This window comes from Panthera tigris, chromosome D2, assembly GCF_018350195.1.
Source record: "Panthera tigris isolate Pti1 chromosome D2, P.tigris_Pti1_mat1.1, whole genome shotgun sequence".
NCBI lineage: Eukaryota > Metazoa > Chordata > Mammalia > Carnivora > Felidae > Panthera > Panthera tigris.
In genome coordinates, this window is record NC_056670.1 from 31,520,505 (window position 1) to 31,534,665 (window position 14,161).

At 56.3% G+C, this 14,161-nt stretch overlaps 1 protein-coding gene across 1 annotated transcript in view; it reads left to right on the top strand.

Annotated features, from left to right (window-relative positions):
• The window catches only part of SLC29A3 (solute carrier family 29 member 3), a 42,745-nt gene extending 35,141 nt beyond the window's left edge, over positions 1-7,604 (top strand). The window contains exons 5-6 of the mRNA XM_042960647.1: positions 242-404; positions 5,359-7,604. Coding sequence (XP_042816581.1) covers positions 242-404; positions 5,359-6,013 — 818 coding nt within the window. The 3' untranslated portion in view covers positions 6,014-7,604. The remainder of the gene's footprint in view (positions 1-241; positions 405-5,358) is intronic.
• The last annotated feature ends 6,557 nt before the right edge of the window (positions 7,605-14,161 follow it).

Here is a 14,161-nt window from a genome sequence, read left to right on the forward strand (position 1 = left end):
CGTGATGGATAGGACGAGTATTAGCCCCATTTTACAGACTGACAAGCCATCTGCCCCGGAGCCTGACACCCCACACGGTCATAGGGTGGGTGCTCGGGCCGCGCTCGGATCCTGGGAGAGGCCGCAGCCGGCTCTCAGCAGGGGGAGTTTTTTATCTTGGTTCCTTTAAGCCTGAGCAGAGAGGGGGCGGGCCCGGGACCGGGAGGGTGGACCCATCCCGACCTTCTGGTGCTCTCTGCAGGAGGAGCCATGGGGGGCACCATCAGTGCCGTGGCCCTGCTGGTGGACCTGGCCGCGTCCAGCGAGGTGACGGACAGCACTCTGGCCTTCTTCCTGACCGCGGACGTGTTCCTGGGGCTGTGCGTGGGGCTCTGCCTGCTGCTGCCGCGGCTGGACTACGCCAGGTGAGGCCCGCCTGGGCCCGCGCCTTCCTCTCGGGCCCGGCTTCCGCCTTTCAGTGATGCGCTCGCGGTCTTCCGCCCTCCGAGTGGGTGTCCGCTTTGTTTTCTCTTCCTGCCCGCCGCCCCGCTGGGGTGGGAACCCCCACCCCCCACCCCCCGAGGGCAGAGACAGTGTGGGTTTCGCGCGGTGCCGCACCCCGGAGCCCCGAGCTCTCCCCGGCTCCTACTTGCCCCATCCATCGGCAGGGCCAGTGGATCCGGGCGGTGGCCTTTGCGCTGCCCCCTGCCTCCCCGCCCGGCCGGGGTCTGCCACTTTTCAGACGGGGATGCCAGGCGGCAGGAGTGGGACCGAGGGGAGATCACGATGAAAACCAGCTCCGTTCGCCCAGCGCCCGCGCTGGCTTCTGCCCTGTGCTGGGCCTGGCCTGACGGGCCACCTCTCATCCGGGGCTCACGCACCTGTTCCTCGTAGGGTGCGGCACTACGCTTTATCACGACCGTCCCCATTCACACACGAGAAACCTGGCTCCCAGGGGCTGAATTTCGTGCCCGAGGCCCACAGCCGGCCAGCAGCAGAAGCAGGACTCAACCCCGACTCCAAACCTGCGTTCCATCCTCTGTCTTCCCAGGCCTCTCTCCACCCTGCGGCACCTCTCTCCTTACTTCCGTCCTTCTCACGCTTTCTCTCTCTCTTTCCCCCTTTTTGTTTTCTTTCTCAAGTCCCAACTTAATTTATTTGTTTGTTTGTTTATTTAAGAGAGGGAAAGCATACTCACAAGCGAGAGAAGGGGGATAGAGTCGGGGGGGGGGTGGGGAGAATCACAAGCAGGCTCCACAGTCGGTGTAGAGCCTGACACGGGGCTCGATCCCACCACCTTGGGATCATGACCTGAGCCCAGATCAAGAGTCAGATGCTCAACCGACTGAGCCACCCAGGCGTCCGTCCTCCTCTTTCTTTCTTGCTTCCTGCTGTTCTTTTAAAAACAACCCTTAACTCGGCTTTTTTTCTCGGCTTTTATGCTTTTCAAGGCCTCTTCATGTAGGAGATGGCAGGAATTGTCTAGCCCATTCTCTAGGTGAAGAAACCGAGGCAGAGAAGGCCAGGGGAGCAGCCGGTGGCCCCACGGTGTGGGAACTGGCAGAGCCCTTCCACAGGACCCCATTTCCACAGGACCCCATTTCCACAGGACCCCATTTGGTGTGGTGGCACTGAGCTAAGCGGTTTACACGCGTTTCTTTTCTTCATTCATCGTGTGCGACAACTGCGTGCCGTCGTGACTGCCCTCCCCCATTTTATAGATGAGTAAACTGAGGCTTTGGCAAGTTAACAGAGATGCCCAGGTTGCCCACCTGGTGGGTCACAGGCTGGGATTTGAACCCGGATTTGTTTCCACAGCTGCGCCCTTTGTGCCACATCATGCCGCATCCCCGGCTTGTGACTGCGAGGGTCTTTGGTCATCACGCCTTCCTCCTGTCCCGCTGAGAAAGTCTCCTCGGTGACCCCCAGGGCCCCCTGCCCTCACCAGAGTCTGCCGAGGCACATGTTTCTTTCTCCAGTTGGAGGACCGGTGTCACTTCAGCAGGGCTCAGTGGCCTCCCGGGGATGGACGGGGACCGAGCGCCCTCACGCTGGGTGTCCCAGGTGGCCACGGACCCGTGAGCCTACCCACCCCCTCCGCAGCACCTTCAGGGCCCTTCATCAGAAGTTGCCTAGTTGTGCTGCACGGCACCGTCCCTGTGATCCCTGAGGTCTGGCTGTTCACTGTCCCCAACACCACACACCCTGCCTGATACCTCGTTGCTGCCGCTGAATTTACCTTCGAGTCACAGAGTGGACAGAAGGCAGGAGCCTCCCAGGGCCCCTGCTCTTTGCCTGTGTCCTGTTTTACGGTGCTTCGCATGGGTCTGTTTCCAGTGCGGTGGCCAGGCTTCCCCGTTTGCCCGGGACGGAAGGGGTTCCCATGATGAGGGGCTTTCGGTGCTAAAACCAGGGCAGTCTCAGCAGAGACAGTGGGTCACCCTCGTTTCCAGTCTCACGTGGGCAGGCCAAAATCCTTTCCAGCTGAGCCTGTGAGACAGGGAACGCCCAAGGGCTACGCCGCCCCGTGGAAGCTTCTCTTTCTTTGCTGACTAAAACTTTGGTCAAGACTTCTGGGTTGACAGAAACGCATCTGAGGACGGGGCTTTGGAGACACCGGTGCTCCCGGAGCTGCTCAGACTAACTCGTAGTTAAAAGGGAGCCCACGGGTGCTGCCCCAGGAGGAATGGAGCCGCAGGGCCTGGTGGGAGACTGCTGGCTGGGGGAGGGGGCACATGAGACAGATCTGAAAGAACTTAATGAGGAAGGGCTTTGGCCAGGGGAACTTGGCGTGGAGCTTCCCCAGAGCGGACTTAAGGCTGGGACCTGCTGCTGAGTAGAGGGGGAAGTCAGAAAACTCCTTTCCCTAAATAGTGGTTGTGAAACAAGACAGAGTTCGAGGCCGCAGTGCCCAGCTCAGCACCGCATGGAAATGTGACTCGGAGGAGGAACCGTCCCGCCAACTCGCTTGTCGTCTGTAGGCACTTAGGATGGGTGGACCCGCAGGACGCTCGGAAGCTCATGGCTGCAGCGCTCCTCCATGCTACGGACGAGGAAACTGAGCCCAGAGAGGTTGAGTGACTCGAGCAAGGTCACACAGCAAGATAGCAAGGCCAGGTGACCCAAGCCTTTCTACTCTGGTCAGAGGAGCAGAAATCGAAAATATTGATAATATTCAGTGTTGAGGATATGGGCGGGAAAGACACCTGTATAGGCTTGTTAGTTACAATTGTGTTTTGAAGGGTCACTCTGTGCCTGGGGATTTAGCTGGAAACAGGCAAACAGGGTCCTTGCCCCAGGGAGCTGTCTTCTATTGGAGGAGCCAGATGATAAAACCAGTAAACTCATCTAATGATTACAAATCGTGGTCAGTGTTTTCAAAGACACAGACGATCTCGCGTAGGGATTTAAAGGGACAGGTTACTGTCGATAGGGCGGGGGAGTGGGACAGCGCAGAGATAAATTGTTCCTACCTGTTTGCCGAGCAGTTTCCTGATACCTTATCAAAATGTTAAAGGTCCAAACCGTTTGATCCAGAAGGTCTTCTAGAAATCTGTTCTCCTGAAATACGAGCATACATGCACAGGGTGTCTGTATAGGATTATTCATCGCACTGGTATTTGCAGTAGAGAGAAATTGGAGCTAACCTAAATGTCCACCAGTAGGGGAGCAGTTACATTGTATGTTTATACAACGAATTACTGTGAGCTACACAACAGAGAGGCATCGAGTCACATCGAGCCACGCGTCTTCATGGTAAAGACAAACCACCAGATCTTGTCCTTAACGCAACTATGTGCACGCATTTAGGTATTGCGGTTATGTGCGTATTCGGGCCGTCATATGATGTATTTATATACATGACCTATAAAATTTATTTAGGAATGTTCCTGTTGCAGAAACTTTTACAACGTGTATAGCTTGATCCCACTTTCCTTCGCTTCAAAGAAATGGAACGAGGGGGGCGCCTCTGTGGCTCTGTCGTTAAGCGTCTGACTTCAGCTCAGGTCATGATCTCATAGTCCATGAGTTCGAGTCCTGCGTCGGGCTCCGTGCTGACAGCTCAGAGCCTGGAGCCTGCTTCAGATTCTGTGTCTCCCTTGCTCTCTGCCCCTCCCCTGCTCATACTCTGTCTCTCTGTCAAAAATAAATGAACATAAAAAAAAAAATGGAACTAGGAACTAGGTGTGTGTCGGGGAGGGGGGTGTCGGCACCCCCATGGAACAACAATAGACACCAGGCTTTTAACTGTCGGTGCCTCTAAGGAAAGAGACCCAGGGTGGAAGTTCTCATCCTACTCTTGTCATTTTTCTTCTGTGTTATTTGGTTTCATTGCAAGAAGCATGTGTTATTTTTATAAGTCTAAAAAATTTTTTTTCATTGTTTTTAAAATTTTTTTTAAATTTTTTTTTTGAGAGACAGAGTACGAGCGGGGGAGGGGCAGGGAGAGAGGGAGGCTGAATCCACGAAGCAGGCTCCAGGCTCCAAGCTGTCAGCACAGAGCCCTTCGTGGAGCTCGAACCCGTGAACCACGAGATCATGACCTGAGCTGAAGTCGGACGCTTAAGTGGCTGAGCCACCCGGGCTCCCCTTAAAATATTTTTAATGTTTCTTTATTTTGAGAGAAAGAGAGAGACAGAGACAGAGTATGAGCAGGGGAGAGGAAGAGAGGGAGACAGAATCCGAAGCAGGCTCCAGGCTCCGAGCCATCAGCACAGAGCCCGACACGGGGCTCAGACTCACGGACTGTAAGATCATGACCTGAGCCGAAGTCGGACGCTCAACCAACGGAGCCACCCGGCTGCCCCTAAAAATTGATATTTTAAAATGCTATTTTTTTTAAATTTTTTTTTTCAACGTTTTTTATTTATTTTTGGGACAGAGAGAGACAGAGCATGAATGGGGGAGGGGCAGAGAGAGAGGGAGACACAGAATCGGAAACAGGCTCCAGGCTCCGAGCCATCAGCCCAGAGCCTGACGCGGGGCTCGAACTCACGGACCGCGAGATCGTGACCTGGCTGAAGTCGGACGCTTAACCGACTGCGCCACCCAGGCGCCCCTTAAAATGCTATTTTATCTCCATTTCTTCTCCAAAGCAAACCAAAAACAATGGCTCGCCAGGTGGCGATTACTGCTGCTTTTCTCTGTCCCTGCTCGTGGCACGGTCACCTGCCTTTCGGGCAGCACCAGGACAGGCAGGCCGGGGACTGTGCAGGCCTCCCTCTGGCCACCCCGAAATACATACATCATCGGAGGGCATCCCGAGGCTGCCGGCCATCTGGGGCTTAGGCTTTAGGCAGGGGACCTACCTTGCCCCTGGAAATCCCGGGTGACCCTGCTCTCAGGGGCCCTCTGACCACGAGCCCTCTCCCCCTGCAGGTTCTACCTGAGGCCTGTCTGGCCGGCCTGTGTGTTTCCCAGTGAAGAGCAGCCACCCCAGGACCACCCCAGCGTCCCTTCGGCAGCCCCTGGATCCGGCGAGTCCTCGATCCCGCCCCTCCGCCCCATCCTGAAGAAGACAGCCGGCCTGGGCTTCTGTATCATCTACCTCTTCTTCATCACCGGCCTTGTCTTCCCCGCCATCTCCACCAACATCGAGTCCCTGGACAAGGACTCGGGCTCGCCGTGGACTACCACGTTCTTCGTCCCCCTCACCACCTTCCTCCTGTTTAACTTCGCTGACTTGTGTGGCCGGCAGGTCACGGCCTGGATTCAGGCGCCAGGGCCCAGAAGTAAGGTGCTGCCCGGGCTGGTGCTCCTCCGGACCTGTCTCATCCCCCTGTTCGTGTTCTGCAACTACCAGCCCCGCGTCCACCTGCACACCGTGGTCTTCCGGTCCGACCTCTACCCGGTGTTCTTCACCTCCCTGCTGGGGCTCAGCAATGGCTACCTCAGCGCCCTGGCCCTCATGTACGGGCCCAAGATCGTGCCCAGGGAGCTGGCCGAGGCCACGGGGGTGGTGATGTCCTTTTACGTGTGCGTGGGCTTGGTACTCGGCTCGGCCTGCTCTGCCCTGCTCGTGCACCTCATCTAAAAAGGGGCGATGGCAAGAACTTTGGTGCCGTGTGACCCTCGGGAGCCTCAGGGAGATGGGGAGAGGGGGCCGGGCCGGGCTGGGGCAGCGTGCAGGACAGAGCTGCAGCTGGGCTCGCCTAGTCCTTTTCTAGCTGCTGGTTACATTCCATCTTGTTTCATAGCCTCTTCGGAACTTTGTTGCCAGTGTTGACTCGGGGCTGTTAACGAGGCCAGTGCTGAAACCGGACCACAGGCCCTTTGCCTGTCCCAGACTTTCTCCCTCCAGAGGACAGCAAGATGTGACAATTCCCAGTCCTCCCTATCCGGGGCCGGAGGGGGGAATGGGAATCCTCTGGAATGGCCAGTTCTCAGGCCCGAGACCCAAGGCCTTGCGGACCCCTGCTTTCTGTGGGTGAGAGTGCACCCACCAACCAGACGGGGGACCCCAGAAAGACAGGCCTTCCAGGAACCCTTCATTCCCTAAACTGGGCCTCCGGAAGTCATCCCTGTGCTAGGGACTGAGGATGTCAGGCCTGCGTTTTCAAACAAGGATCCTTAAAGTGGTCTGTGGCTTGCGTCAGGGTGGGGTCTTTTAAATGTCCGTGTTTACAACATGTCAAGGCCATTGGTTCAAGGGCATAAATGCCTAGATATTCAACGAAAGCCAGATTGGTGGCTGTATTAGTTGGGGTCTCGGCGGGAAACAGCCTACTTACTCAAATTGGATAATTTGAGAATATTTGAAGAGTGGGTGTAGGAATCCTAAGGGGTTGTGTTTTATATCCCAGAAATAGGACAGTCATTCTACCCCCAGCCAGGGCTGGGGGGCAGGGGGCGTATCCAGCCCACCGTGACCCACGGGAGGTGTATTCCCTTGGTTCTTCTCTCCTTCCCGTCTCCTCGAAGCCCCCTGTGGACTGAACCACAGCCACGGAGCAGGCAGAGAGGTAGAGCCTCGGCTGGAAGGACAGAAGGTGTCCCAAGTGGGGCCATCGGCCCCTCTGGCTTTCATAGATTTACTTAGTATTCACATCAGTACAGCTCTGAAGCTTTGACCAGCAGTACTCGGTGCTACCCTGGCCTGGTTTGTCCCAGATAGCTGGGTATCTTGAAGTTGTTGTTTCAAAAGGCGACCCTCAGATTGTGTGGCCCCCACATGATCTTCTGACACGAGTAGTAACTTACAATTTACATTTCTTTCAGTTCCTCGAAGGCTTCTGCAGGGCTGTTCCTTGGGGGAACGGGCTGGCTTGGGAATCAGAGAGAAAGGAACTAGACCAGACCAGGAGTTCTTTCTTGAGAGAGTCGTGCAGAGAGAGCAGAGCTTGAACCCCAAGAAGCAGCAATCCCGAGAGCCATAAATCAGCCCGCTCCTTCTCCGAAGGGCTCGGGCCCCCTGGTGTCCCACAGACAGCCGACCGGCCGGGGAAGCAGCCGGTAATCCACCCAGTGGGAGCAGCTTATGTTCCCCACCGGCTCAGGCTAGTACGCACTCCCTCTCTTCAGCCGGAGAATTAAAATAGACACCTTGAAAGGTTTTCTGGAACTTGGTATCTTGAAAAAATATTTTTTTTTTTAACTAAAAATAAATTCTCCCGTCTTCCCGCCCCTTGCAGAAGCCTGAAATCTCCCTTGGTTTTTTGTTTTGTTTTGTTTTGTTTTGTTTTGTTTTCACCAACTTTAACGCTGGTGGTCGTTTGGGGCAGTGGTCTGGGTGGTGACCTATTATGACCTCAGGTGTGTGACAGGTGGGTGGCATGTCTGTTTTAAAGTAGAACAGCGGTCTCTGAGCTTGGAGATGGGGACCACCTTGGCCCAAACGAGTAGTGGGGGCTCAACTGGAGGGAGTTAGTTCTCAGAAGTCGAAGCGGTGTCCCTGTTAGGGACGTGATGTGAAATGAGTGCGGAGTGCAGGGGGCAAGAGGGTGGCCGGCTGCAAGGATGCAGCCCTGGGGGCACGGGGGGACATGCCAGCTTCCTGGTGGGGGTGGGGGGGGCAGAGGAGGCGTCAGCTGCTTGGCTGGTGGGAGTTATCCAGACTTTTGCTCACTGTTCTTTGTTGCCCACTTTAGTGGACATTTCACAAAGGGTCATTCCTTCCCCGGGCAGGGAGGAAGGAGACGAAGGCGGCATCGCCCTGCAAAAGGGCAGACGGTGACGTTCAGACCCCGTTGTCCCCGGTCACTATACTAGCTCATGGGGTTAGTCTCCCGTGACCCCATCAGGCTTGTGGGACTAGTTCACATGCTTTGGGGGAGTGAACGAAACTTGCTAAAGCGAAGGGGATTTTTCAGTGTGAGGGTGGGGGAGTCCCCAAGAAGCTGGCTTTGCCTAATAGTCTCTGATTTAATCCCACCTTCCAATTTTTTAGTGCAGGCCTTTGTATACCTTCCAGACCATGCTCAGCTTCGCTTTCCTCCTTTTATTCTACGAAGAAAGCCGGAGGCAGCTAAATTAGCTGACTCTTCATCTAGCGGTGACAGGTGCTTCTAAGAACATGCTTGTTCCTACAAGAGGGGATATTATTAGCAAAGACTCTTCATTCTGCTGTCTTCGGCCCAGTGCTCCCTAGAGAAGATTTGGGGCCCCTTAATCAGCTTGGACGTGATGTGGGAGGAGGTCACTGCAGGACCCCGGCTTCTGAGACAATGTAACGCTTGTATAGAGAACTCCAAGTAGAAGAAAGAGGCCAAAAATCAGTTGAGCGATTTTATTCCAGTGGAGGCTAAATTTACAGCCCAGGCTTACCTATCTATCTGTTTTCCATCATCACTTCCATGGTGACAGCATTGTCAGGGCCATGGGCCCGGGTCACCGCTGCCTTTCACCCATGGCCGAGGTAGGCCCGCTTCCTAGTTCATCTTTGACCCTGGCAGGATCCCAGAACGAATTCCAGTCCCACAGCAGGTGGAGGCTGGGAGTAGTCAGTTGGCCACAGACCCAGGGTCCAGGGCCGCCTTGCCACCAGCTGCCCAGAACCCCTGGCCCAGTGCTGCCCTACGTCAGGCACTGTACCCCAATTACTTTCCCATCTGTAGATGAACAGTGTGAGGCTCTGAAAGGCTACGTAATTTACCCAAGGTCACTCAGCTACTAAGTGGCCTAGACAAGATTCAAACCTAGGCCTTCCTAAACTCAGTCCTCGCCTGCCCTGCTCTCTTGCTCCCCTGGTTGAACCTTGATTTTCTCCTTGGTTCTTCATACCCGTCTCCCCTGCTCCTCACTCCGTGGCCTGGTGGGAGCGTCACGCCAAGTAGATGTATTGCCCAGAACGCTGGCACCGGCCCTCGCCTAACTGATCTGACCAGGCCCCCTGCTGGACTGGGTCCCCGGGGGCCCCACCACAGGACCTTGGGCTGCTTCCAGGCCTTTCCCGGTTCGGTCCACTCCGGTCCCCAGCCCCTGCCCTTCTGGTCCCCACGGCCCCTCCTCCGCCACACCGCACCTGCTGCTGAGGTCACCCCAGCGTGGCTGCTTGCTGCTGCACCACCCATCTTTGGACCCAGTGTTGTAGGAAGTTTGGAAGTCAGGAAGCCCTGCTCCCAGCCCCACCAGGCACTGGCTACGTGAGTCGCATCGCCTATGGTGCCGCACTTCCTTGTGTGTAAAGGGGATGATCAGAAGTTCCAGAATGTGACCGTCCACTGTGCCACGGAGCCCGCCTGGCACCACCAGTCACACACACACACACACACACACACACACACCCAAGCCCACATAGGCCGAGTGGCAATAGGGCTCACAGTGTGTGTAGCAGGCTGACTCAAGAGCGCCAGCCTGAGAGACCACCTCAACTTAGGCTGCCGTGGGCTTGACCCCAAATGCTCCCTGCCCTCACCAGACTCCAGCCAGCTGACGCACCGGCCCTGTGCACCCCCGGAGGACAGTCCCTGCCCTTGACTGCCAGTGAGAGAGAGCTCCAGGCCTGCAGCGTGGGGTCAGGGACTGGACAGTCGGAGGCTTCAGGCACCCAGACCACTGCGGGAATTCCGGTTCTGCCACCTCTAGGTTGGGCACTTTGGCCCAGTCTTGCTGATACCTTCTCACCTCTGAAATGAGAGGCTTCTCAGGGCTGTTGGGAGAGTTAAATGAGCCCCAGGGTTGTGGGTAAAAGTGCCTAGCATGTAGCAGATCGTCAACAAACGTGTTTCCTCCCGCTTTTTGCTGCTGCCTGGACAGTCTGTTGTGATGCTCAACTCCTTCCCTGCGGTGCCCGGCCCCGGGGCCCCACGCCTCCAGTCCTGATACCTGCTCTGCGATAACCCTCCCCGGGTCCTGCCTAGACGTGCCTGAGCTGCGGGGCAGGATGCATGAGGCAGAAAGCTGGAGATCCGAGACCCCAGACCACACTCTGCCCCTCACTCTGGCCTCTGGTCTGGCCACTTCACTTTCTTCCTAAGCCTCAGTTGGAAAAATGGCCACCTCAACACGCATCTTGCCGCCATCATTGACAGGTGGCCAGCTAACCAGATGCCCTTTAGACACTGGTCGCGTCTCCAAGCGGTTCTGAGAGTCTCCGCTCTGGAGCCGGCCTGCCTAGGTTTGGGTCCTCACCACTTCCTTGCCCTCGCACCATGGGCAAGTTGACCCTGACTCATTTTCGCATCTGACAGTCGGGGCCGTGGTGGTACCAGCCTCGCGTGTGGTTGTTGGGTGCGGCAAGTGGAATGGTGTTGACACAAAGAAAACCTTTAGAATCGAGCCTGGTGTAATCGGCGCTGGTCACCAGTTTCTGGAAGACTCTGTCTTCACGCCTTCGTGGTTTACCTGACTAACCTGTCAGGACTAACTCCTTGACTTTGTCTCTTTCCCTCCCTAGCTTCTGGGCTTGTCCCCTGTGCCTGCCGCCTGGTCCCTCCCCCCGCCCACCTCTCAAAGCCACACCTCCCACAGTTGGGGCCAACAGAGGCTGCTTGGACCCTCCTCAGGAATGTGGCTTGATTGTTTTACAATCACTGGGGTGGGGGGGGGGGGAAGAACAAGGCAGGGAGAATGGAAGGCAGGAAGGAGAAGGGAAGCAAAAAGGGAAGCAAAAAGGATGAGGGTGGGCTGGGAATCAGGTCTCGCCCCAGCCCCAGGAGGCAGGTGGCTTTGGTGACTGGGAGTAAGAGGCATCACGTAAAGTTTCCAGCCCCGGCTGCTGGGTCTGTCTTTAAGAAGCAACTGCTTTCCTTTCCTTCCCTCCTCACTTGCCCACCTTTTGCTGGAGGCACCAGAAAGGTGTTTCTGGTCCACACCACACCGGGGGGGGGGGGGGGGGGGGGGGGGGGGCGGAGAGGGGGTGGTCATTCCCATTTTACAGAGAAGGAGACTGAGGCTCAGGTTAAGTCAGCAAGAGGCCAAATTGGAATTCAGACCAGGGCAGTGAGTTTCCAAAGCCTGACTTTCCCGGTCACCTGCTGCCTAGAAGGTTTTCTCTAGAAGGTTTTCGTATCTGAGGAGCCCAGGGCCACATGCTGGGCGGGCGGTGCGGAGTATGAAGCGTACAGCCTTCCTGAGGCCGGATTAACCAGTCCAGCGTGAGTCACAGCGGTCACCCAGCCTGCCCTCGGCGCTTCCGATGTAGAGCCACTGGTCTTCAGTTACCAAGGCTGCAGGCTTTACAGGCACTGGGGGCAGAAGCCAAGTGCAAGGTTACAGAGCATGTGATTACAGGCTGGGAGCGTCACTGCCTAGACCTTACACATCAGATGCCTCACGTGTATCCTCACCGGGGTGCCAAGGAACCAGGGGTGGGACCCACCCCCCGGGGCACTGAGCAGGGTGACGTGGGAAGTCCTGAGCCGACCACACCTCTATCTCTGATTCAAAGGCACCTAGAGCTGGGAGGGGTCCTGAGGCCACCAAGTCCGCCCGCTGCCCATTGGCAGGATGATCCTTGGGTTGCTCTAGACTGTCAGGCACCCGGCCTGTGCTGCTCTGAAGATTCTTGCGGACTGAGTCCTGAAGGCCCAAGGAGATTGAACATCTCAGTCCTGCCCTTCTGCCCCCCAGCCTCATCCCTGCTGCTCTGGCCCCAGGCCTGGTCTTTGGAGTGCAACCAGGGCAGAGCATGTTAATGACCTTGGCCCTTTTTCTTTCTTTCTTTTCTTTTCTTTCTTTCTTTCTTTCTTTCTTTCTTTTCTTTCTCTTTCTTTCTTTCTTTCTTTCTTTCTTTCTTTCTTTCTTTCTTTCTTTCTTTCTTTCTTTCTTTCTTTTTTAATGTTTATCCATTTAGTTTTGACAGGGGAGCAGGGAGAGGCGCAGTGAGCCGTCAGCTCAGTGAGTGTGCTGTCAGCACAGAGCCCAATGCAGGACTCGAACTCACAAACCATGAGATCATGATCTGAGCGGAAATCAAGAGCTGGACGTTCAACCGACAGAGCCACCCAGGCGCCCCTTCCTACTTCCAAGAGCCACACAAGTCTTGCCTGGGACCCCTGGCTGCGGTAAGAGGTTCGCGGAACCCTGAGAGCGTGTGCAGAAGTTTGCGTGCTTCTCCCGGGCAGAGGGGCCACCGCATCTACCAGGTTGTAAAACAAAGGGTTGCACGTGCGAAGGCTTCAGGCCCCCTGGATGCCAACGACCTGCCCTGTTGAGATGGTGTCCCTGGACAGAGCTCAGTGCCGAAGCCCGGGACTCTGGAGCCAGGTTACCCGATTTGAATCCTGACTGTCTCTGATTAGTGACTTTGGGCAAGTTTCCTAACCTCTCTGCCTCGGTTTCCTCGTCTGGAAAAGCGGTTGACAGAGTTCGTACCCTCATGGGGGTTGTCGTGAAGATTAGATAGGTTGATCCGTGTAAAAGTCTTCATCGAGCTAAATGATGGCTTCTCCCCATTGCGCCGTGAGGTCAGCTGGTCACGGTTACCCTCACCCCGCTTTTGGCTGAGGAGGAACGGTGGAGCCTGTAACTCGTAACACGGCCTCCACTTGCCACCGCGAGAGGCCCGGCTGGCTATCTGGCAAAATCACGGCAGAGACCATGTTGGCGCGCTGCCCTTAGAGGTGGGGGTGTTTTCTTTCCTTTTTCTTTTTAAGTTTATTCATTTATTTTGAGAGGGGGGCGGGGAGAGAGCACATGTGCCAGTGGGGGAGGGGCAGGGAGGGAGAGAGAGAGAGAGAGAGAGAGAGAGAGAGAGAGAGAGAGAATCCCAAGCAGGCTCCATGCTATCACCGCAGAGCCCGACGCGGGGCTCGAACTCACGAACCGTGAGATCGTGGCCTGAGCCGAAATCCGGAGTCAGACGCTCAACCCACCGAGCAACGCCCCCCCTCAGCGCGCCTGGGAGAGTTTCCTTCGGAGAAGCTGGAAATCAAGCAGACCTACCCACAATGGGTCAGTCCTGGTCCAGAACTGAGAACCAGTCACCGGATCACACGGTGCTGGAGGTGGCTTCAGGCATGAGTCAGAAGCCACACATCCGAAAGGTCCTGCCACGCTGGCCTGTGAGCACCCCCAAGGCGGCCGTCTTGGGGTTACCCCGGCTAATCTGATTTCCAGAGAAACGAAGAGCTGCCGCCGCCCGTTGGGCCCATTAACCAAGCATGTCAGTGCATAATCTTAACCTGTTCAGTTCCACCACGAGGAAGTGTTACCATCCCCGTTTTATAGGTGCCACACCAAGACTCAGACACACAGCTGCTCGGGGGCAGAGCTGAGGTCCAAGCGCAGGTCTGTCTGACCCCAGGACACCAGCACCGCTAGGTGACTAGAGCAGCGGGCATCCCCAGCCTCACCTGGAGTGCCAGACCGGGTGCAGCGTGCTGTGCCCACCCCCAGAGCTTCTGATTCCCTAAGTCTGGGGTAGGGCATGAGATGCTGCCGGTCTGGGAATCCCACTTCAAGAACCACTCTGCCAGACCCCCAAAGACTGATGAGGGCCCATCAGGAGCTCACACCTGGCCCGGGGAGCGAGAACAAGGGCTCCGTCTGCTCCCGTTCCAGTTGAGGGCTCAGGACTGGAAAACCTTTAAAGAAGCTGCTGCGTTGTGGACACTCAGTCACCGTTCCTTAAAAGTGATCGCAGATTCAGGGCAGAGCCTGGGCACTTTAAGGGCCAAAGTCGTGTTCCCCGCTAGCCCCAGAGGTTGGCATCCAGTGGCTCTACCCCCTCGGTTGGCTCTTTGCCACCTGCTCCCTCCACCATAAATATTGAGGAGGGAGGTGGGAGGAAGGGTGAGAACTG